Source organism: Monodon monoceros, unplaced genomic scaffold, assembly GCF_005190385.1.
Source record: "Monodon monoceros isolate NGI ecotype Baffin Bay Population unplaced genomic scaffold, NGI_Narwhal_1 Super_Scaffold_18, whole genome shotgun sequence".
NCBI lineage: Eukaryota > Metazoa > Chordata > Mammalia > Artiodactyla > Monodontidae > Monodon > Monodon monoceros.
Genome location: NW_021703774.1, coordinates 123,964,216 through 123,990,381, shown reverse-complemented (window position 1 = coordinate 123,990,381; position 26,166 = coordinate 123,964,216). Strand labels below are relative to the sequence as shown.

The 26,166-nt window shown below is 38.4% G+C and overlaps 1 protein-coding gene across 5 annotated transcripts in view; it reads left to right on the top strand.

Annotated features, from left to right (window-relative positions):
• Nucleotides 1–26,166, top strand: part of SGIP1 (SH3 domain GRB2 like endophilin interacting protein 1) — a 209,721-nt gene that overhangs the window by 113,571 nt on the left and 69,984 nt on the right. For all 5 annotated transcript variants that reach the window (XM_029230276.1, XM_029230278.1, XM_029230277.1 and 2 more), the window contains 2 exons: nucleotides 24,494–24,518; nucleotides 25,483–25,534. In XM_029230276.1, the coding sequence (XP_029086109.1) occupies nucleotides 24,494–24,518; nucleotides 25,483–25,534 (77 nt within the window). The remainder of the gene's footprint in view (nucleotides 1–24,493; nucleotides 24,519–25,482; nucleotides 25,535–26,166) is intronic.

The window sequence follows — 26,166 nt, the reverse complement described above, 5'->3', positions numbered from 1 at the left end:
CCCTTTTCATTGCTAATGCTTCAAAAAGAAATATTAATCTAACATCATAGATCATAGTCTAAAAAGATATTAAAATTCATAAGCTTCATTATATTTTATTATCAAATTGCTTTAAATAATCTCATCATTTAGGCACCTCAGATACAGGTATGCCTTATTTATATTAATCAAATTTGTATTTTTCTACAAGTTGTACTTCCTTCTCCAATTCTTATCTACTAAATTTCTCTAACTGCTGCATTCTGAGTTCCAACATTTACAGTGTTTTCTCTGTAGTACTTGATAAATGCTGCAATTGTTTTCTAAAAATAGCTGTGAAGAGCAGATGAAGGCTCTCATACTAGGAGCTAATATGTTCTTGGCTTCTTGGCATCTTCTTTAGAGAAATGTGCTCTCCCTGCAGCATTTCCCATGAACGAGGTAATTAATAAATGCTGAACCATTTTTGAGATGCTTCTGGAATATCTCGACTAACCTTTCTAAAGGAGTTGTAATCACCCATCCTTTGGGAATAAATGTTTGCCTGCCTGGGATGAATAAAGTCTATAAAGATGCCTTCTTTAGTGCTTAGTGCTTATAATGGCCTTTACCTCTACGGTTAGGGTCAACTAACATGATTGCTAATAGTAGCCAACCACAGCAAATGATATTTCAGGTAATTTTTAATCATACTCACTTGCCATCTTAAGATGTTTTCTTGAAAAGGGAGGCATAACATGTATTAGTTTTCTTTCCCTTCTGCCATGGAGGGTACAGATTTTAAATTCACATGTTGGTCTACAATACAGGTGATTTCTAGTAATAGGGGCATTTTAACTGTACACACTTTCACTTTTCAGTTAACATCTTTCAAATCATTTTTTACTTACTAAATCATTTTTTATCAATTGTAAAAGTTTATTTCAATGCCTGAAACCAGTTTATATCCACTTCTCTGTAGAGTGTAATAAACCTAGTGGTCATTTGAAAGCTACCAGGATAAGTGTAAGAAGGCAAGTTCATGGGGCTCAGTGAACAAATTTCTGTGAAAGAAAACTTATTAGAACGATCCCAGACATGTGTGGGATATATTTGCTGAAAGCTAGTTGACTCTTGGAAAGGGGAAGTCCCTTCTATCAAAATGAATATGCCTGCCCAAGTCATTCCTCCTCCCAGATAATGAGGGTACAGCAAGGAGAGTGGTTGTCACTCTGAGCTCTTCCCAACACCAGTTTTTAAAGTGGTATATTGACATGACGTGGCTGAGACTGACAAAAAGATGTTAGGGAAACAATGTTAAAACTAGATGGAGACACCCAGGGAAGTAATCCCAGGGTTAGGCAATTCCTGCAGCCCTGCAGCCCCACAAACCAAGGGATCCCCCCCCACTACTGCCTCCACACTCCCAGCTGGTTTCCTCTACTGTGAGAACCTGGCTCTCTCATTACTATGATTCCCAAAGAGTTGTGATTTTTGACATTAACTGTAAGAAAATGAGCTGTGATTGTTGCTTTAGGGAAAGGTAGGCACGTTTCTGGATAAACATAAGTGTAAAGAGCGATTGGACTGGAAACATATTCTTGGCTTTAGAATCCATGCCCTCTTCTAGATAACCCATAACCAAATATAGGTGTATTTCACCAATGACATAGGTAGAACTTTATCTCCAGAACTGGATAAATAGAAATAACCTTCTGAAATCTAGTTAGTGCCATGATAAAAATGAGGAATGCTTTGCACAGCTTTAGATGTTTCCAGCCAAGCAATCAGACGTTCACACAGCTACACTTAATTCAGGTACAAAAAGAGAAATAGGACCTATACCAGTTAATGATATATCAGAATATTTCATTTAGGCTATGGTTCTTACGCTACAAAAGCATCAATTGTTACACTACTAGAAATAAAGAAAATTCCAAATGGTAAGCTATTCATAACATAATTCATAACATATTCATAATTGAATTTCTGATTTCTATTTCTTTTGAAGAATTTTAAGATAAAGTTGTGTTTCACTTGTTCTTTTCATCTATCTGTGAATATGTATTAATGAATTGTAACCCGTTTGATATCTCTTATCATGAATTGATTTTCATTTTATTTGGATAGGTTTCCTGTATATACATCATGGTCAAATGACTCGATAAATGAATGAAATGAATGAATGGATGGATGAATGTGTCATATATATCTATGTGTATATACAGTATAAACAAACCTATCTGAAAATTACTCCTCCCCAAAACAAAGCTTCAGCAACATAGAAAATCAGGGTTTTAGCTACTGGCAAAAATCTTACTCTACAGACAAATGAACATAATTCCAGTTCAGATCTCACCTGGGCCCTTGATTTTTATATAGAAATCAAGTATAGTATGGACCAGGACAAGGCCAAGCACCAAAAAAGAAGACAGGAGGATGCAGAGGTCAACTCACAGGCAAATGTTAATTTCTATTCTTATCGTGTTGTGGTCTCCTAGTAAGATATCATGCTGATATGGTAAAGAAGGAAAACCACCCAGGTTTTAGTTGTTGATTTGGGATCTGTATGAGTTAGAATATTGGTAGAGATGCTTTAACAGAAACCAAAATAGTCATGGCTTTAAAAAAATGGATGATTTATTTCTATCCCACAAAAGAGTCAAAGCTGGTAGGCAGTCCAGATGGGTAATAGAGTCTTGCTCCAGGGGTTATTCAAGAACCCAGGAATTTCTGTATTATTGCTCTACCTTTTCAAGGATGCTGGTGCCTTACCATCACAAAACACCTCCATGTTCCAGCCTTGGGATGGAGGAAAGGGAAAATAAAAGGCAAGTGGTTTCTTTTGAGTGTTGAATTCAGAAGTTGTACCCATCACTGCCCCCCAGATCCCACTGGCCATAATTTAGTCATATGGCCATATTAGCTGGAAGAGAGTCTGGGAAATGTAGTTTTTGGCTGGATACACATATAACCAGCTAAAATTCAGGGTTCTGTTACTAAAAGATAAAGGAGTGAATGGATATTGGTAGATATTGACACAGTTTCTGTGCCACTATATCTTAAATAATCTCAGATAAATTTGGGGAGTTATTGGAAAATGGGATTTCCTCCCCATCTATCTTAAAATTATTCCCAGAACCTATTGAAACTAGGAAGTTTCCTTTTAGAGAATTCTAATCACTAATTTCTAAATACCAGTTATGTTATGCTATGTGTTAGCCAGCAGAAGGATGAAAAGAAACAAATTTAAGTAAAATACCAACTTATTTGGTTGATAGAGATGCCTCCAACAGTAATAGTGCTCCTTCTATCTTACAAAGTTCACTGCTTTTTGAGGAAGGCTGTTTCATTGTTGAAAGAAATTTATTAAACCCAAATGCTGTCTCTGTGTAACTTTTGTTCATGTTATAGTTGTGCTCTTTGGAGGATGAAAAAAGAACAGAGTCCCTCCTTTTCTCAACAGGTTTTCCGTGCAGCATGCTGACTCCAATTCCGAGTTTAGTGTGCAGGATGTTGGGCTCAATACCTGTGGGGTAGGGTGGGCAGAGGGAGAAGTTAAGCTGTTTTGCACATCCAACAACAGCCTAAGCTAATCACATGGGGGACTTGTGAGCTAGAATGACCCTTCCGGGTTGTCCTGGGTTTAGCTGAGATCGATAACCTTTATACAGCTAGTGCTCCAATATGGGCAGACTAAGAAAGGGGCATGACCTTCGCCAAGGTGGCTCTCTGCAGCTGAGTCAGATCCTGAAGTGTTGACAGTTGAAGGCTGTCTGCCAATAGCACTCCTAACAGCTGTGGGAGAAACCCTTCTGAAGACAAATCTACATGGCATATTTTGGCACCTCTTGTTACCACATTCTTTTCCAAATGCTTTCTGGCCATTTGTATAAATAATTTCTTCTAGAATCTTGGGCTAATAGGAGGTAGCCGTATAATAATACGTATAATAATATTATAATAATATAATAATAATAACAGGTCTGCCATGTTCTACCTATGTAACCTTAGATAAGTCCTATAATTCTTCTGAGCTTCTGTTTCCTTTTCTGTAAAGTGAGGGTAATAATGGTCCTTATGGAATTTTTCTGTAGATTATGGTTGGTCTCTGGAAGGATCAAATCTTCTTTGACTTTTTGTTCCCTGTGCTTAGCACAGTACATGGCACACGTTGGGCATATAGATAGCTATTCAATAAATGAGTGAATGAAGAAAGCACACAGAATATCCTAGTAACAGTACCTGATGTGTACATAGTACTTTGCAGTTGTTTGTTTCTTTATTACTGGTTGTATTGTTCAGGGTTCTCCAGAGAAACAGAACTAACAGGATATATGTATATATGTGTATAGATAGATGAGAGAGAGAGAGAGAGAGGGTGATGATAGATTTATTATAAGAAATTGGCTTCACGTGATTATGGAGGCTGAAAAGTCCCACAACGTGCTGTCCACAAACTGGAGACCCAGGAAAGCTGGTGAAATAATTCAATCTGAGCCTCAACCCTGAGAACCAGAAGACTTGATGGTGCAAATTCCAGTCTGAGGGCAGAAGATGACAAGGTGTGTCCCAGCACAAACAATGAGGCAGAAAATGGGGGTGAATTCCTCCTTTGTCCACCTCTTTTCTATTCAGACCCTCAATAGATTAGATAATGCTGACGCACATAGGGGAGGGTCACCAATTCAAATGCTAATCTTATGTGGAAACACCCTCACAACACACTCAGAAATAATGTTTAATCTGGGTACCTGATAGCCAATCAAGTTGACACATAAAATTAACCATCACACTAATATGTATGTATGTATATATGTATTTATCTATATCTGTATATACATAATTTTTTAATCTAACTCTTGACACTTTATTGAGAGTCATGGCTTTGCTCCCCCATTTCTAGTCCCCTGCCCTAAAAGCATTCTGTCTTTTCATATCCTGGATTATAATGTATCTGTATTTCAAGTCTTGAATTCCGTTAAAGAGGTTTGGGCAGTCTCTTGATTATCTTAGATTTTAATTTTGAACCAAATCTCCACCTTTTAGAGGAACTACTTTTAAATCAAATTTTTCCATACTGGACATTTGTGATTGATATTTCTTTAAACACAAATAGAAACTTTGTACTTAACCCCTGAAGGACCTAGCATACAGTGCCAGCTTATTTTATAGGAAAGATATTAGAATCTGTTAGACCTGAACTCAACCTCTTGCAAACTTAGGCAAGTTTCTTAGACCTATTTGAGTCTCGGTTTCTTCATGTCTAAAATGGGAATAAATGAACACCTACCTTACACGGTAGTCCATCTCTTTCTGCTAATAAAATGTAAAGATCTTTCCTTTAAAGGAGAAGATGGAAGCAGAGATATGAGATAAAGAGTTCTGCTATCTGCTTCCCTTGATACCACACTCCTTACATTCAGGGTAGAAGCAAACCTCTATTATATCTTCCACGAGTGGTTTTGTCCTTAAAAAGTAAAAATTTCTCAAACGGGCTAAATAAATTAACGGGTGCAAGATTGGACTATAAGGAAATATGCCCTTATAAAAACAACAAAATGAAAATTCAATACACAATGGAATACCATTAATTCCCTTTAAGATAATTTGAGGGAGATACAAATAGACCCTTATTCCAACGATGTCACAATTACTCAAATAACTGGGCTCTGCCTCTTACCTGGGGTTGCTTTGCGCAAGTGACAAAACCTGAGTCATGGTTTCTTCATTAGTAGGTGAAGATAACTCCCATACCTACTTCACAGGGCTATTGTAAGGGTGGCATGAGTTAATATAGAAAGCACTCAGATGCTACATTTAGGGATTATTTGATTGTTGTTATTAGAATTGTCTGCAGAGCCTGGGGCATATTTTTAAGAATATCATTAATGGTGATAAATCAGGAAACCCAAATGACCAAAAGTCATTTAGAGCCAAGACCAGTAATTACTCTGAGTATCAAACTGGGAAAATGTGTTAATAAAATAACTTGTTTTGTGATGCCTGTGGATTGGTTTTGAAGCTCATTCCAGAAGCATTCCTGTTTTAGCATCCCTAATTTTGTTTTAACAAAATCCCTTGAATAAGTGTGGTGCTTCTTCAGGAGACCGTACTGAAGACTAGCATTCCCAATGGGATCCTATATTGTGCATCCCCACCAAATTTATTTCATGGAGAAATGACATAATTTTCCAGCCTTCTTCGAATCAATTCACCGAATATTTGGTAAGCACCTTCTATGTAGCAGGCACTGAGAGCTAGCATCAGAAATATTGGACACACTTGGTCCAACCTTCGTGCTAACTAACTACAAGCTTATCAGAAAACAATGTATAGCTGATGTCACAAGCAGTACATAGAGGTTGAACTTCCCCTTGTGGTCCTGTCTTCACTCAGTCCTGATTGAATATGTGGGCCTATGTGGTCAGCTTCCCCTCTGGCCTCCATTTCACAGTCTCCTGACTTCCTCACCCCTCTCAGGATCTCAGAGGTAGACATCTCCGTTTCTTCCAGAACCCACAGGGACACATCTTCAGCGACGTGCTTTGCTCACTAGGTACTTTGAATCTTGTGGCTCTCATAGCTTTCCTGGAATTGAAAAGACAGATGCTATATTTTAATTCTTGGTGCAATATCATCTTTTCCTTGTGTCATGAGCTGCCGTTGATTCCTTTACTTTTGTTCTTTGGTGAGTCTAGGATCACTGCTGACTTACCTTGAGAAGTTGTCCTTAACTAGAAGCATTTAGTTCTATACTGATTACAAATTTTTGCTCTGGGATAAGTCAGAATCAAGTTTGCATTCTGGCTCTGCACTCATTATCCACATGATCCTGGGTAAGTTACTTAAACCTTTAAGCCCCAGTCAAGGCTTAATCAGGTGTAAAATCATTTTAATAATACTATTCACCTCATAGGATCCTTTTAAAAATTAAGGAAGTAGTGCATGTAAAGTAGTTAGTACTTTGTAATTATATTTACGTAAGGCCCAAAGGAGTTGCTTAGTAAATGATAGCTATTTTTAATCAGAACAATGGAGTGTGTCTCATGGTGACTACTCATAAACATCCTTAAGGTCAGAGACCACTTAGAGAACTTACGATGGCGATGGTGTTGCTGGTTGGCAGCTATGAAAATTTGCTCACTGATTGTGTTTCAGTTGCTTCACATATGTTAATTCATTTATCCACACAACCACCCTATGAGATAGGTACTATTATTACCCTCATTTTACAGATGAGAAAACTGAGGCATAGAAGAATTAATTAACTCACCCAAGATGTCACAGCTAGTAAGTGAAGTTGCTGAGATTTAAACTCAGAAGTTCTGGTTTCCAATTCAAAATTTTTACCCACTATATTATACTACTTTTGATGAAAGCTACTGTTTCTCTTTCCAGAGGAAAAAATTAAAATTTCAATAACTCATACAAAACATTTTACAAATAATTTCTGATTACTCACAAACTCTTTGAAGGCTATCACTATAATGGTGCCTAAAGAGCGCATGTCACTCTACATACACTCTCTCCTGTGTTCCACGTGACAAGAGAGCAAGGCTGAGCTGATAGGCTTAATTGCTGCTGTGTCACCTTTGTTTTAAATGTTAAAGAAAGACACCTTGTTTTTATATGACTCATATATTTCAGTTCCCCTAATCAATCAATCAGCAAGCATTTTTTATATGGATGGTTCATTATAATAATGGTTCATGTTTTACAAAAGCTGTCATGATCAGAAAGATGTAATGAGCAAGCTACACTGTTAAGTAGGCAAGGAGGTGGTGCTCACCTTATTTTACGGAAGACATCAACTCCGAAAGATCAAGAGGCAGCTGAAGTTTCGAGGGCCAGGACTTGAACTCCAGCATCTGCCTCCTTTCTGCCAAGTTAAAAACACAGTATATTAAAAAAAAAAACAACAAATAAAAACCACCACAGTATACTTTCTCATCTACATTGAATCAGGGTCTGTGATTCAATTATTTTTAAATTCCTCTCAACTTTAATACTCTGCTGTGCATATTCTGGCCCAAGAATCTCTACGGGAAGTGCTCTGTTTTAGGGGCAGGTTGATGCTATAGCAAGGGGACCAAGAAAAAGAGCACTTCCTTGAAGCCCATTGGTTAAGTAGAGAGAACACAGGCTTTTGAATCCGTATCTTATTATCTCTGTGTCCATGGGCAAGCTCCTTAACTCAGCATCTCAGTTCCCAAGTCTGTAAAATGGGAACAGTAATGCCTACCTTCTCAGGACTGATGTAAAGATGACATGAGGTAATGTTGCAAAATGCCCACTTCGGTGCCTATCACCTAGGAAGGGGCTCTGTAAGTATCGGTTCCCTTTTCAGCTCCATTTCTCTCTTCCTTAAGTTCAGAGACTTGTGGGAGGAAGAAAGAGAATAAAAATAGCGAGGGAGGACTTGAGCAAAGTCAAGGAGAAGAGGGTTGATAGAAATGATGAGAGAGTAGGAGTTGACCTAGCCTGGCATGTGTGCTACTGCCTCCTCTCTTTCCCCTGCAAAATTCAGTGATACAAGGAATTAAAGGATTTGACATCGAGTTATGAAGGGGCAATTAGTTTAATCTTGTTCCTGGAGATTTGCCATCCATAATGGAGTTATTTAATCAAAAAATCTGGGGAGGAGGAGATAGCTTTTAATTGAGGACAGTCTGGTGCTGTTTGCCTATTCCAGGTGACCCCCCACCCCCAAATTAGCCTGCCAGCGAGCAAAATCCCTGAATTTGCTGCTGCTTGGTAACACCACTCCCTTTCCTGTCCTCACTTGGGCAGAAGGTTCAGCACCCCATTGAGTTCAGTAAAAACAAAGAGTCATCGGTGGGGGAAGAGAGCTCCAGTCTCCTACACACTGGCATTCACTCCTGGTAGAAACTCAGCACGGTGCAAGGGGAAGGTAAAGATTGCATGCATTCTGATGCTAAGCGCTCAGCCCAGACCTCCAGTACAACGAGTTGGAGGGGAGAGGCTCAGCTTGGGTTCAACGCATCAAACATGATTTGGGTTGGGATTAGATCAGGAATGTCAAGCATGAAGCATATAAACTGCCACTCCCCTTCCAAACCCTCAGCAGACATTGCGACTAGATCCCACATCCCAGATGTAGTCTGAGAAGCCCCCTCTAGACAGAGCTGCAAACAGCCTGGCCAAAATCTTCTGGAGTTGGCACATGAGATGTATCTCTTTTTTTCCAGGCCTTATAGAGAAGGATAGACGGGGAGATGGGTGGGATCTTCCTTTTTCAAAATATATTCTTCTCTTTCCTGCATTATAGTAAGCCGTGCGACTTACTCGCAGAAGAATTTGTTTCATATCTGATATGTGTATGTTCTTTCCTTCATTACTGTTTTTTCTTAGGGAATTCTCTGTTGCTCCCATTCCCTGACATTTGAAATTAAAATATCATTTTTCCAAACCCTTATGCCCAGCCTACGATGGTAAGAAGAAATCCCTGAACTGTTATATGTTCTGATCTCCTTGAAAATGAGCAGAATATTAATTCAATCTGGATTGCCTCTGTTATTATTTCTCCAACTAATACTGGTTGTACCCTCTGAGTACCTGGTATTTTGCTTCCCTTTGTGAGATGTAAGAGTTAGAGTTTCCTTGCATAACTGCAGATTCTTTCATTGTGTTCTTCTATCTCAGACAACCTAATCTGATTGGGGGTTCCAGAAACATGAACACCAGAGCAGAGACCTTAACCCTCAATTTCTGTTACCAAGTTAAAATCTAATTGAATGAAACAATAGACTTACAATATTGACACACATAAAAATGTTAGGATGTCCTCAACCAGAGGTAGCAAATTCTTGAATTATATGCTTTTAATCTTTTAATTACAATGCTAATTGTAATCAAAAAGGCTAATTTTTCTATCTTTAAGGTCTTCTGCCTTGGTTGTGTTAGTCCTACCAGTGTAGAGTTGAATTTAAAACCATTTTTATTAGCTAATGGTGTATTCGGGATAGAATGGGCCCTGTAAAGAAGCAATCATTTTGGAAAATAAGTTTGTAACAGAAACATAACTTGTGAACAATTCAGCAAGTGTTGGGTTAATGACAACTCATCCTGCACCCAGAAGTTATAGGTTCTTACTCCTGCCTTAATGGGGCCTTTCCTCTAGAGTCTAGGACATTGAATGGCACGTAATAGGAACTTAGAAAATACCTGTTGGCTGGGAATTCCTTGGCAGTCCAGTAGGCGATTTCACTGCCAGGGCAGTGGTTGGGGAGCTCCCCTGGTTGGGGAGCTAAGATCTCACAAGCCACGCGGTGCAGCCAAAAACAAAACAAAATTTGTTGGTTGATTGAACAGAAGGATGCTCTTCACTGTGGGAAGTATACGGAACTTGGTGTTTCACTGGGATATGAGACAACTTATATCCCTCGCATTATTTTATAAAGAGAGAAAATTTTTTATCTTTTCCCCTTCAACTCAACCAAGTTTTTCTTCGTTATCAGATGGATGATCAGTATGAACAATAACTGTTATTCTCTTATAGGAGTTATCTGTAGGTTCTTTTCTAAAGTTTATTAATGTGTCCTTTTCTGAGGCTGCCAGTTTTTTGTCATAATTCTCTTCCCCTAATCCCATACATCCTAATGAGATGTCTGTTTTCTCATCTCAGATTTCAGTCACTTAGTGGTCCATGACCTTGAGAATAAAGGGTAGATACTTTATTATCTTTTTACACTGTTATATTTATTTTTATACTAAAGAGTTTCTATAAATGTATGAATAATAGTATAAAAGTAAGTATAACAGTATAAGAAAAAAGGATCTATCCCTTTGTTCTTTAAAGGAGAATTTTTTTTTTAGTGCCAGAAATAATCTACAGCAATGAATGTACTTTTTCATTGTTTTAGAAAAAAAAATCTTAGAGTGTGAATCACCCATATTAATTATGTCAGAAAATGTTTCCTCAAAGACTGGGGGAAATTTCATTTCTAAACAGAATGAAGGTGAAGTTTCCTTCTGTCTCTTATATTATCTAAAGGACAGCCACTAACTGGACCTTAAGAACTACTGTTTCAAATCAGCCACCAGCACAGCTGTGGTACAGAGCTGTGCACGCCAGTCTGAGCTACTCCTCCTGAAGTGGCCGACACAGAGGGAAGGCAAGATGGACTGGTCTCATTCTGTTTTGCCCAGTTGAAACTCTCTTTCTACCTCCCAGCCTGTGTGAAGCCCATCTTTATTTTATTTTATTTTTAGCAGGTACATGGGGAATCAAAAGAAGCTTCCAAAGAGTAGTGAAAAACAACAACATATGTCACATCCAGGCATTTTCTGGTCTTGTTTCATCTGTTTCATCAATGCCTCTTCTCAGCAACCAAGAGTGACTAAACGTCCATGCTGAGAACTCCTGATTGGGAGCAGAGCGAAGCCAATCTTCACATTGGCCTTCAAGACCCTCACGGTGGGGACACCACGACCCCAGACTAACACCTGCCACTCTTCCTTCTCACACCACCCCTCCCAGCTCCCTGGCTGTGCCCTCTTCCTCTAGATACTGGCACTGCCACCTCCCTCTCAGCTTTCGATGCTCGTTCAAGTCACCTTCTCAGTGAGGCCTCTCCTGACCATCTTATTTAAAATCACAAAACTCTCTACCCTGGTATTCCCAAACCCTTATATTTTTTCTACTTCTTAAAATTGCATTTATCATCTTCTAAAATACTAAATACTTGGCTTACTTATTATATTCATTATTTATTATCTATTTCCTCCCCTGGCCCCCAAAAAGCTCATTGAAGTTTTTTGTTTGTTGTTCCTATGGTTTTGTTCACCAAGGTACCAAGAATAGTGTCTGGTCTTTATTAGGTACCCAATAAATATCAGTTACTGGTTTAATAAATGAGTAAATAATCCTTTTGCTCCTTGTGAATACCTGACTATTCATACATAACTGATAGGAAGTGGTTATATCTATAAAAAATCTCATTAGCTAAAATATAGACTCAAAATATAGCTATCCTATTTTTAAGGTTAAACAATTGTGGACTCTTAAAAAGCTTCTAAATTAGATCTGGCTTTTTGTGTCTTGATCCCACCCTATGAAACTTGATGCCAAAAATTCCCATGGCAGCTCAGTTCCTTGTTCAGAGGACAGGGGTGTATTTAGAGCACAAAATCTCCATGTAAGGATCATTGAAACTCTGGTGTATATTTTCTCTATTCACCTCAGTTAGCTTTGGTCTGGGTCTCCAACAGAATTCAGTTTTAAATGCTGCAGATTTCTAGCCCTTCGTGCAGAATGAAGGCTTCAACAAGCCCTAACTTGAATGACTACTTGCATTAGAAAGTGATTTAGGATAATGCAGCCAGAGAGAGACTCCATCCACAGAGGGCAGGGGTCTGTGTGCTCCTTGGAAAGCTTCCTCGATCATAAGGATGAACTACCTTTCAACAAGGCTTGCAAATTGGAGAATTATGTTATCTCAGGCCATAGGACAGGAACATCCCTGCACTTAGAGACAGTGTTTATATTTTAGGTATATATATTGTTCAATCCAAAAATTCACTGACTTTGTTTCTGTGAACACGAGTACCTGGAGGTATACATGTCTTTTTTTTGTTTCTTTTATTATCTTTTCCATAATTAAAAATCACTCTGATGCTATTAGTTCATTTTAAATCAAGAAATATATTTGCTTTCCCCAAAGGAGAATTGTCTTGTCGTGTTTTATCTTTGGTTGTTTAACATTCTGAAGAAACCCTTAAGCCAAACGGCCATAGCCTAGGTGTTGATAGCTGCTAACAATTAAAACAACATATTGAATAAAGATGGTTTAATCATCTTCTAGCCTGGAGTGGGCAGGAGGGGAGGGCCCTTATCACTCATGTGTTCATGTTTATTCTTCTGATTCTAATTTAATAAAATGCACTTAATTCTACAAAGAGGCTGAGAAATTTACCTATATAATCAGAGTTTAATTCTAAGATCGGACACCATGCCTAAAAATACAAGCTCACTCTCTGAAAAGTTCATTCCCTGTGACCTGCTATGATAGACAGGCATGACCTATTTAACTCCTTCCATTGGAAAACTCCAAGATTATTTTCCAGGCTCTGTGATCTGCAAGCTATTAGCTCTGTTGTTTCTAAATCCCAGTGCTGATAAGGGCCAGGGGAATTGGGTTGTGCCATGAGCCCACCCCTGCCCAGGCTTTCTGGAGTTAGACAAGCTGGGATCTAGTCCCACTCTCATCCTTTGTAACCACGTGACCTTGGAACGCAACTGACCTTCCTTTTCCTCACTGGTAAATTAGAAATAATAATGACACCAACCTCATAAGGTAAAACAATAATAGTAAATTCTCAGTGAATTTTATCTGTCTCTATCATCCATATCTTTTAATCCTCACAACTGTTCTATAAGATAGCAATCATCCCTACTTTACAGCCTATGGAACTGAGGAACAGTATGTCTTGCGCAAAAGCAAGCAGAAAATAAGGGGTTAAGCTAATTTGAATATATAAAAACTTTTGTACCTCCTTCCATGACAACTTCTTTGAAGCTATTTGATTTTAACCCCAAAATTCTTTCTGTTTGTAAATCGAGGACCTGGACCTTAAGCATTTTCATTTTTCTGTGCTACTTCGCAAGGGTCTGGGTCTGAAAGCAGCACCTAGGATGTGGGCCCTATCTTGAGCCTCAGTTATGCTGAAACACTCGTTTTCTTTTTGCTATAGGAGAGCATTGAGAGCTGATCACATAGCTCTACACCAGTGTTTGTGCAAAGCTGTGCCAATTCCTTGGAGCCTTGGTAACACATATCAGCCCCTGAGGTCACTAATGGGCAGAAAGATCAACAGTTAAATAGGAGCTAAGTGACACATTTATAGGAGCTGGTGAAGGAACCATTACAACTGGGGCCATATCCCTTGGGCTATATATTATATACAATTCAGCCTTATTTCAGAGAGCAATTCATCTTTCTATTTTTTATTTTTTTGTGGTACGCAGGCCTCTCACTGTTGTGGCCTCTCCCGTTGCGGAGCACAGGCTCCAGACGCGCAGGCTCAGCGGCCATGGCTCACGGGCCCAGCCGCTCCGCGGCATGTGGGATCTTCCCGGACCGGGGCACGAACCCGTGTCCCCTGCATCAGCAGGCGGACTCTCAACCACTGCGCCACCAGGGAAGCCCCCCATCTTTCTATATTTTAAAAGACACTATGCTTCAAACATTTGTATAATGTTTTAATGACCACAAAAATAAAATTCATAGACATGCTTTGAGTGCCTACTGTGTGATTTGCACTCTGTTTGGGGCTAGACAGAGGTTATTCATAACCATTACTGGGAGCTAATAATCGAATGGAGACATCTAAATAATACAGAACAAAATAAGAACTGCAAAAATGTATACTACCCGTTTGTACCTCTGTTTTCTCTGAGGCTAATAAATGCCAGGGAACAATTTATTCTAATTGGAAAGGCCCTTGGGGAAGGCCCTCATAGAGGAAATGTTACTGGCCCTGAAGAATAAGTAAGATGGTAATTGAGAGGGAGGGAAAAGGCATCAAGGCTGAAGAAGCAGCTTGAGCAGAAGGCAGGGAAGTGTGAGTGTACTACAAGTTCAGGAGACGAGAAGGAGTGTCTGCAGCTAAGTGTAGGCTTCATACAGACAACAGTGGAAGACGAGGGAGTGAAGGTAAGATGAAGCCCATCACAAAGGCATTAAATTACAGAATGGAGGTTGCCTTCTATTTTCTGAATAATAGAGTGGTTTTTGCAGGGCAGAGTAATACATTGACTTCACTATTTTTGGAAAATAATTCTAGGGATGGTACAAAGGATGGATTTAGGAGATGAAATATGGAGGAGCTTGGTGGAGTACTACTGTCAGCAAGAAATGAAGCCCTCATTAAGGCAGCTGTGGAGGAAAGAAAAGAGCATTCCCAGGGGCCAGGGACCACTCACCAGGAAAATAATTTGTCATTGCCCAATGCGGGGTGGGGACAAATGAAGGATGGTATGGAAGAACTGATGGTTCTAGCCAGAGTATCTTGGGAGAAGATACTAGGTACCAGGTTCCCTGACAAGATTAGAATTTTGGGAAAATCTCACATTTTAGTTTCATGCTTGGCTGCAATGCATTCATGGAATTTTCCCGCTCCTTTCAATATTACAAAGCATAATTCTCTGTTTTGAAAGTACAAATCTATTTGATAAAAGTAAACCATTCAAAAGAGAGCTTAGAATGTGCTCAAATGGAGACCACACCTATGTCCTCTATCACTTGAACTTGGACAGGAGGCAAAACTACCTCAACCCGTCTTAGGTTTTCAGCTGGGACTCTTCAGCAAAAAGACAGAATTAACAAGAGGAAAACGAGCATAAGTTTATTAACATGTCTATTCCTGTATACCTGGCAAACACTCAGGAAAATTGAGTAACTCGAAGAGGTGTCTTCAGAATTCAGGATTAAATACCGTCTTAACAGGGAAAAGGGAGAGGGATGGAGGCTTCTTAAGGGAGAGTAATTTAGGGAAGATGAATGGACCCTTGGAAGCATAGATGGGAAATATGATAGTTTGTGACAGAGTTTGTCTGGGCATGGTGTTGATTTCTGGTCTCCACTCCTATGTTGAGTCAGTCCTTCCCGGTTGGTGAAACCCTTATGACAATTGGAAGATTTATGTTTAGGCAGATTAGGGTTGTTCATAGAAAGTCTCTCCTGATTTTGCTGTTTTCAAGTGCCTACAGCTCAAAACAATCAGTATGGCCAAGCGGCATGTTTTGGGGTGGTATAAAGCTGGCAGCCTGGGTATGACTATATCAGACATCCACAGGAAGCATTTATAAAAGCCGTGCCTTAGAGAGCTGCTTTAAGTAAGGTTATTCTGAGCCTTGAGTGGTATCTTCTTGAATATACATTTCACCTCTTTCATTTTCTCTTTATTTTTCCTCCTCATGCCTACGCTTTTAGAGGAAAAGTCCGGTAAGAAACAACAAATCCTTTCTACATCTTGGCCAAACGTTGTTTACTCTGTTCATTCTCATCGTCTGCATATCTAATGACTGACTGTGTCCAACACCTAAACAAGATTCTGACTTTCAAAGACAAACCTTTGTGAGCCAGGACACAGTCTAATTATGCCCCATGGGGATAAAAGGAAGCTGGTTGCTAAGTGATTTTCCAAACCTGTTATTAAGGGCCACAGGGTAATTTTGTAAAGATTCACCTCCGCCTCAATCACAGGCATATGTTCAAATATTTTAGTATTAAGTTTCATTTATTGCAGCTTCCACTTACTTGGGTTAGTCAAGCTACATATATCTACCATGAGCTAGGCAAACATTTCTTTGTTAAATTTTCTTTGAATGTACAACATGATAGCATCCTGAGTGATGCTTGTGAAGCTGGCCTAGGAAAGGGAAGTTGTCTTGTTTTCTTCTTTTTTTTTTTCAATTTTAATCAGAAAAATTATCCCCTTCTGAAGTTGTCAGAGACAGAAAAAGAAGATCTTTATAAAGTGCAAAACACCTCTTACATTGTCCTTTTAAACACCAGGGTGATTTTCAGTGGCAGTACAGATCTGTTAGGATGTACCTCCATCTTTTTTTTTTTTTTTTTTTAAGAGCAGCAATGAAACAGATCTACTAAAAAAAAAAAAAACATGCACTGTTCTTGTCTCAGCTGCCTAATTTATGGGAACATGTTCCCAGGATGCTAATGCATGGCTGACACACGTGACCTCTCTGGTGGAAAATATGAAAATATTGTGTTTCCATGTTAACACACACCGAGAAGTAGTTGGTTGTCTGTTGACCTCACCTAAGTGGATGCTGTAATTATTGCTAAACCTCCCATCCTGCCCATTGACCCAAGCCTGGCAGTCTCTGTACCACATGCAGGAAATGTACTGGTAACAATTTCATGTGATTTTTTGAGGAAGGAAGAACAGAAGACACAGGAAGAACAAAAGACAGAATCAAAATATTACAATTTGTCAAAATATGGACCCAATGACATTGCTTCCAAAAATAAAATAAGTACGATTGTAACTATTACTATTACTAAATTGAATGGCCCACTTCTGTGTAACTGCAAGTCAACTCTGGGTCACATGGTATGTGACATACATATCGTTGGTGCACTTCAGCAACCTTTCTTTGTATTGCCAACTATGAATTGGTACTTTCCATCTACCTCTACAAGGATTAAGTTATGAGCCACTGCAGCTGCTGACCTTCAACACTCCCTGAAAGGAGTTCAGGGTGGAGATCAGGAATGAGGCAATCTGTGCTCTGGGAAAAACTGGCAGAACTTCAGATGGTTAGATATTTTCAGGAGAAGATTTTATGAGCCCAACTGTTGCATCTCTTCGTATATAGAAAAGCACTAAAATCCTTCATGGTGATGGCTGCTCCTCATGACTAGCAGCAACCTTCTGCAAAAAATATGTGCCTGACTGCATGTACTCCCCCTTCATCAAAATCACATGTATACTGACCTGCCCCCCTACCTCTTTGGAGCAGCTTCTCAGAGCTATCAGAAATGCTGTCTCCCAGGCTATAGTCCTCACTTTGCCCCAAATAAAGCTTAACTCACAACTCTCGCATTGTGCTTTTTTTTTCAGTCAACAGTATTTTGCCCATTTCATTTATTCTCTTTGACCCTGAATCTTTCTCTGAATTATCCAGATTTGGCCACTTCAAATATTGACAGGACTACGTAGTCTGAAATTTATCCGTGGTGCTTTAAAAACTCTTTGTTCCTCATTGGTTTTCCTCCTGTTGTTCTTACAGCAATTTCAACTACAAGTACTCCTTTGCATTGTTAGCTGTGCCTCTAAGGATGAGTCCTTCTCCTGCTCCCCTGCCTCGTTTTTCTTTGGCAATGCCCATGTTGTTGCTGTTCAAACCAGTCAACTTTTAGTGATATCTTGGTTAGTAATAGGCTCTTTGTGTCTCTTCCTAAATGGAATTTCGGAAGATCATCTCTATCAAGTCCTATTGGATCTGGCAGGCATTCACAGTCATCTGACTTGTAATAGATATGGGAACAAATTTAAATATAGACAAACACAAAAGTTGGCAGGGGTGGGGACATCAAATAGGTGCTTGCCAGAGAGGTTATCTTCACCCTGAAGCATTTGAAAGCAAACAAGAAACTGGTTAGGACCATAATAATAAACATAATCATCATATATTCTAATTCTTTCCTAGAAAATTCACTACCATGAATGACTGAATTTGCTATGACTAGACTGTATAAAAATAATATTTGTTGGGTGCTTTGTGGCTTTACACGTATTTTCCTCTGTTTCCCTATAGCACTGAATTTTAGCAAATGAGGATGTTGTAAAGCTTCAAAACCTGAGGTTGGTTATTTAGTGACTTTGACAAGCCGGACAGATTGTGTTTGGTTACTTCTTTCTATAAATATCTTAAAACACTTACCCGCATTGGCAAAGACTAAGTTAGCCTACTTAGCTGAATTTAAATTAATCCTTTTGTGCAGAAAAATAACAAAACAAAGCTGGTGTGGGTAAGGACACTGTGGGTGCTGTGAGGACATTTGCTGAAGTATTTTCTTTTAGGAAGGCGTATTCATATAGCCAAGTATATAAATTTTAGAAATGCAAAATGTTCTGACCGAAGATCTTCATTCTAGTGACCAAATCATACCCACTTTGAAAATAGCCTCAAAATACAAGCTAAGACTTATCTCTAAGTTGAACATCAAGATAAAAATAGAGGGGATAATAAAATGTTTTTCAATACCTTCTCCAGAATGCATCAGAAGGTCAAGAGAAGTCAAGGAATTGAGCAATTAATGTTTAATTAGGAACACAAGAAATTTGTTCAGAAAACAAATAGACCAATTGCAAAATCCCTGTTTGAGTAATCAGGTGAAATAATAACAGTAGATTAAAAAAAACTTGCTGAGAGCTTATTATGTGTGATACAAATGTCTGCAATCAGAGATAAATTGGCCACCTGCAGATTCTGAACAACTGAATAGATGTTTTGTTTGGTCGTGCAGTTAAAAACAATTTTAATGCCATTTAAAAGCCAGAATCTTTGAAGTTAAAAAAAAATCAAGATATGCATCTTCTCTGACAACTCTGAAGATCTGGCAGCATTAGGCCCATATTTTTGTGCTGCAAGCATGGGGCCCCTGAGTTGTGGCCATTTCACCAAAGCTTTGTGAAACTCTCATTCCCTCGTGCACAGCGCCCCTGCTCCTTGCCCTGCAAGCTTTTGAGTTTGTGATTTAACATGGAGAGTGTTCAGCTTACAGAATATATCAAGATCAGATACTGAATGTTTCCTTCCGCCTTTGAAGCAAATTCTATACATCGGTAGAACAAAGATAGAATGCTAAAGGCCTCAAAGTTCCTGGGAAATGACAGGAGAAAGAGTAAAATAAAACTTTTAAAAGGAAAGGCTCTCCCCTCCTGGCGGGTAATGATTTTGCTGTCCGTGTTCAGCAGAACTTACAACTGCTTTATGCTCCTTAATGGTGATAATTAGTGTATAGAAAGCCCTTCAATTTGACTTCTGGAATTCCTTTTATTTTGCAGGTTTCAGATCACTTTTAATTGTGGACCTTGAGGTTTTCTGGGTCTGACCTTTCCATAGCTTTTAGCTGGGTCTTCTGGCTTTTGGTTAATAAGCCTGTGACTACATGAATTTCAACAGATATTCCTTGATGTTCCTTTTTTTCATGTTATCTTTTACTAGAAAAAATACAAACAGGAAATATTGATTAAAATATATAGGTTTTTAATTCACTGGACTTAATTTGCGTGAATTTATATAATTGAAATTATTTTGAACAGTGTTGTTCTCTATAATCTTAACAAAGTTTATTGAATTTAAGGTTCTGCCTCTATATGGTTGCAATACACATTTTATTTTGCATTATTTCTCATAATCATCTTGGGGGAAATTGTGTCACTTTTAATCCCCTCTTTGCTGATTTTATGCTGCTTTTAAGAAGGAAATGTTTGCCATGCAATTAAAGCAAAATCATAAATGCCCACATCTTCTTTAGTGAAGAACTTTAGCCTGGTCATTAAAGAATTATAAAGTCTAAATATATAAAAGAGTGCTTGGATTTCTCTCAAAACACAGTATGAATTCGTCAGTAAAAGAATGTAAGCCCAGAAATACATATTAACGTGTCCTTTTTCTAATTTCATTTAAATTGCATCCATGCATATAGACAGATTTATAAGAAAGATGGGATCCGTATGGAATAGAACTGGAAAAATATGGCAAATAATAATATCTAAAATATTACAAGTAAAATCAACTGGAGTAGGTATAAAAGACTATAGGTTTTTATTTCTTGTCTATGTTATGGAGAGTAGAATCATCTTTTTCATTTAAGCAACCTGCTAGATACTTTTGTGTTTGTGCTTCTTGCTTGGATTTTGGAATTTGGCTGGTACTGGGTCCCAGGTAGCCTCTGGTGAATTCACAAGCTAGCCCATATCCTGAAAGAGAAACTGAGCAACAGCTCTTTCCCTACTCACATCATAGTCACTCTTGTTACTACAGAAAAATCCCAAAGAGGGAGAGCAACCAGAGATTGTTGGGGTAAATTGATAGCAGCCATGATCAAGGTTTGACGAGTGAAAGAAAAAAGTCATAGGTCAGCATTTTGTGTTTTTCCAGGCATCATCTGGTCCACCAGTGTTTTATTGGTGCTGGACAGTTTTCATCATTCGCACCTGTGCTTGTCAGGAGCTCCTTATCTTCCCCACCACATTCTACCCATTTGGTGAGGCTGCCCAAATCACTCCAGGCCAAGAACATATACTTTAAAAAAAGTCCTCATCTGCACTCATTCCACAGAACACTAAAGAGAAGAGCCAGGCAAAGAAGAGATGTCTCTAATCCTGCTCTCTGATTTTTGGAGGCTCCGATTAAAGCCTGAATTATGTGGGAAATGCATCGTGTCTATGATGTTTGCTAACACCCTTTTGTGTGGGGAAACAGTTTTCTCTGTACTACCCAGTTTCTAAAACTCCCCTCCTCAAACAATATGAAGAAAAACTCTGTATGACAAGACATTTACATCTATCAGTAAAATTTTCTTGTATGTTTCTGCTTTGTCTGTATGTACACATAACTGAAACCAGTACATCCTCATTAGCAAAGCTATATTATGCAATGGATAGGTTCTCCTTAAGGTTCTCCAAAACCTCATTATGGTTTAAATAAGCCACAAACACAATGACTGCCTGTCTTCCTTTGGCCTGATTACCTGGAGTGTGTGTTTAGTTAGCTGTTTATGAAATCTTCTATTACCCAAGCCTGTTGACTGATCCATCATTCTCTGACTAGGTGTCTGTTCTCTCTTCCTTTTTGCTGATCACAGAGGCGCAGCCCGGTAAGAATCCTCAACATTTTTACCTTAAACATGTATAGAGATAATTCTTGCCTAGGCAAGGTGGCCAGGTTGGCTTCTTGTTAAATTTATGATAACCCAGTATGAACGAGGCAGATGAATTAGGTTTAGTGGCTGAAAGTCTCTGGTCTTATATGTGTCAAGAGCGTGTTTTAGGATCATCAGAGCACTTTTCCATAACAAATTAAACTAATACATAGGTACCCCAACTCCTAGTGCTAAATGTAAAAAACGTGGTGTGTGTGTGTGTGTGTGTGTGTGTGTGTGTACAAGGGCTGGAGATTGTCCAGAAATCACCATAGAAATTTATAGCAAGGTGATAATAAAGAATAAGAAAACTGTAAGGCAAGTAAGGAAAGAATTTGTAAACCACATTGTTTTTAAGCCTGAATTTAACATAAGTCCCTGGACCATAACTCAAATTGTTCAGTGTACTGATATACAGTCATACACAATCATAACTTCTATCTTGGGAGGAAGAGACGTACTTTCAAGTCAATCTTTCTAGGCTGTCACATATATATTTCATCACTGAAGGCAAATCAGTATTAGTTTGCATTGCTCAAAGTAAATCTGTTATTTTCCTCAGTGTGATAATATTGAGGCAACAAGAAGAAGAGACTTTGCTATGTTTGAAATGACCCGGACCGGCCCAGTCAGTCCCTTGAGAGAGGAAATGGAACTGAAACAATGCTGTCAGAAAGTAGGCCTATGCCAGTTTGATCAGTCAATTACTACTTGAGACAAATACTCTGCACCGGCTGACAAGCTGTGGTTCTCTGTTTAATCCACGTAGTTGATGATCAAAGATAACACCTACAGGGACTATGTGGCTGATTCCAATCCAGCAGTGGGGTCACAGCTCAGATTATGACAAGTTACTCCTTTTTTAAAAAAAAGAAAAAGAGGGAATTAACTAAGGCAAAATGCAGGAAGTCTATTCACAGTCTACCTATAAAGACAGTCCTTGAAAGGAAGAAAATGTGGTCACTTGGGGAGGAGAAGGTTTCAGGATTCAATAGGCTTTTTTCCTGAATGTACTTTATGTGGTCGACATCACCTTAACCTTGTTCTAGAGTTGTCCTGTTTCGACAGCAAGGCCATCAAAATCTGTATGCCGGATCATGGGACAACGGGACTTTCTTTTCTGTTGCTAATGGTTTCCTGCTTATTGTTTGAACATCTGTTCCTTTCTAAATTGATATGATTTTATTCTTTCTAATTTCTAAACAACGGTTTTCTTGCATATTTCTGCCATGTCTTTCTTCCTCTTCACTGATGATTGTTCATTCATACGGAATATTTAATAAAATATTACAGAGGCTTCTTGTCTAGTGCCTCTCAACAATAAACATCTATCAAATGAATTGATACACCGGGAAATGATGAATACCAATGAACACCAAAGAAGCTTTGTATCTCTCTTGGTTTCATGAATATTACATTATAAATAAAGGGGTAAGACACAGACCAAAAGGTCTTCAATACAGCTTCTGGGGTCCCCTAACTCCTGAATTTCAGGTCTCACTATACTAGGTAGGTCCTATTCCCTCAGTGTCAACCTCGTGATTGACTACTTGGACCTAACGCCTCCACCTGATCTTTTCCTTCAGACTTTATTAATAAAAATCTGACAATCTGAGGCTCTCCAACCTAGAAAAACATTTTAACTCCATTTAAACAATTTGTTCTCTTATTATTTTGTCTACAGAGTCTTATTTTCCAAAAGCCAACCCACATCAAAACTCCTATAATGACCATAACTGATTTAAATGATCATATTTGTTTTAAATATTTATTAATTTAAATGAACATGTTAACTTACACATACTGATTTAAAGTGTTTATTAAAATAAATAAAATATTTATTAAAAAGTTTTTACTAATAATGTATAATAATCTCTATATAGCACATACATGCAAGTCACTAAAAAACATCTAGTGGATCTTGTTCAGTCTGAAACTGCTCCTCTATTGTAAATGAGTTCAAAATGAGACAAAATTCTGATAAATCCTTAGGAAAGAGGGAAAGAACCTTCTTATAGTTCTGTTACAGAGGTGCTACGTCTTGTCCTGAGATGTTTATGTTATCATTTGAGAGAAGAAAACATCTGTGACCACCATGTTGAGCCTTCACCAAAGTAGGAAAGTAGAAAAAAATGTGTTTGATTATCACCCACCAAACTCATAGTCATACCCTTTTGAAAACTTTATTATACTTCCACTTCCCCAACCTGAACTCTGCCCCTGTCATTCTCCTAAGGAGGCCCTGCCAAGCCACGTCCCATCTTATGAGGCCACGCTTCTAGTGGTCTGCTTTTGTGGAAGCATCACATGCTAAGGACCTTTCACAGCAGTTTTGAATCAAAACTTGAATCAATCTTCTGTTGTCAAAATAATTTTCTCCTAGGGCCTTATAAATCTGAAAATGACCTTCTCAGATTATTCCTGACAGGGAAATTGTCATTCCTATAGAATCACAGTGCCTTGAGCTAAAGGAATGACACCCAATTGACACCCAATTGATAGGTTGGTGCCCCCATGGCAGGCAAGTGAAAGAAATTGGGATAGGAAGGGCGGATGGGAAAGAATGGAATTCTCTGGTTCCCTGAATAGAACAGCCCACTCAGTGGTAATACCTTCAAGTTTTCCTTCTTTTTAACATTTTCCACATGTATCTTTAAAAATTGCATTCGTAACTAATGACTGTTTCTACAAGCAACTTATGGACCCCATCTGATAAGAGCAGAGAGTACTCCTCATACAGTCTGTAATTTTTAAACATTAAACATAAGTTAAACATGGATTTACTTTCTTGACTGCTAGATTTCAAGGGTTTTTTTTTAATAGACTATTCAATATTTGCTTTAATTTACCAAATCTACCCAGGTAAGGGTTTTCTTCTGGTTTGGAAGACTTATTGTTTACTCTCTTTCCTCTCTGTAATCTTTGAATAAAATGAAAAATTGATTTATATGTGTGTGTCTACAATTTCCAACTTGAATGCAATTCTGAGAAAAAATTCATTTTTCCCCAACTGCATTTCTTTGAGTTCAGTTTAATTGAAATGACAGAAATATACATATTGTACATAACATATATGTGGTCTTAAACCTTATAGTGTCTATTTCTAATTCTAGGGTGCAATTAAAAGGAACTTATCCAGTAAGTATATCTTAGCTACCAGAAATAGAGTACGATTTAAAAGAAGGAACAGTTCCTTGGATCTTGGAGCATATATACATTTGACTTATACACTCTTGGGCTTGATTTTTAAGGCTTACAAATGTCTTACTCTTACGGCAAAGAAATCTTGTAATGATAAAAGAAATCTTGTAATGATAGAAGGGCTCTGTGGGTTCTGAATGACTAATGTTTAGATCCTGAAAGCGAATATGTTTTGGGGTAAACATTGCTATTTTCTTCCTATATTTGTCAACTCTTACTGTATCATTTGACTTTAGAAATGAATTTAATCAAGTGTGTGTTTGCTTATTGGGGTAGGGAGAGGAGGGCTGAAGGAACTGAAGGTAGATGCAACTTACCCATTTTTGTGTTATTTGATGTGAAAATCTTAGTGAACCAAAGCGAGATGAAATAGGTTATAATATACATGTGGCATGATTTTCTTCTGCTGCATACAGCACGTTCTAGGAAATTTTAAATGAATGGTTCCTAGTTAAAGGTATAACATTTTCTTGGCATTTCAAGAAAAGAACAGGCAGAGAATGCTGGATTCATGCACTATGTACATATGGCCTGGCTTAGTATTCTCTTATGGTAATTGAAAAGCAGAACTGATCAAGGCAGCAGGCATTGAAAGAATGGTGTGCTATTCCACTAAGCTCTACAGTGTACACATCTTCCATTTGCTGGCTTATCATGGTAATTCCCTGGTTAACTAGTTTTATAAATGCCAAAGAAAATGCTACTACATATGCCTAATATATGGCTGTTGCATTGCCAGGGGAGAGGGTTTGTTTTCTGGGTTTGTTTTGCAAAGTTTTCACATGGAGTTGCTTATTGATGGGACTTAAATCTCTAAGTGTTTCCAAACATAGCTCATAAGACATAAAAGAAAAAAAATGGTAAAAATATGCCTAAAAATTCCCTTTGTCCTGTGCATCAGGTGAAGAAGTAGTGAGACCCAGGCGTTCCACACCAACTCCAGAACTCATAAGGTGAGCATGAAAAACACTAGTTGTGTTTTATGCAAGGCATCATGCACTGTTAACAATGAAACAAATCTCCTTTGGGCTAAAGTCTCAGCATCTAATAACAAAGGGCCTGCCCATATGTGTATGTCACAGCAGTTTCAAATATGTTATCATTTCTCCTAAGTGCAGCCTGAGGGAGATCTTTAGGAAAGTACTCTGTAGTCATCTAAAGTAACATCTATCAGAATATGGAGCCCCTCACTAATGAGAGGATTAAACGTCTACATGAAGACGTCATTTGGTGTCTGGAATGCTGATCTGAAATATGATTATATTGCCTTACAAAGAGTAGCCTGTTTAGCTGGCTACAATTTTGTGATACATTCTACCTGCCACACACCAAAGGAATCTTCTATTTTGTTTTTTGTTTTTGGCAAAGCATTGTGTTTTACACTGTGTAATCCTTGGGATAAGTAAGTATTGTGCACATAAGCAATGTTTCCCCCAAAGACTCCTATTTCTATGTAAAGGCTGGATCCTTTTAACTTTCCCTCCTTCTCTAACCCCTCCCCTCTCCTCTTCACCTCTTATCCCCCAACACACACAGAACTCATGAGGATCAATGAAGGGAATCAGGTCTGGGGAAGAAATGGAGA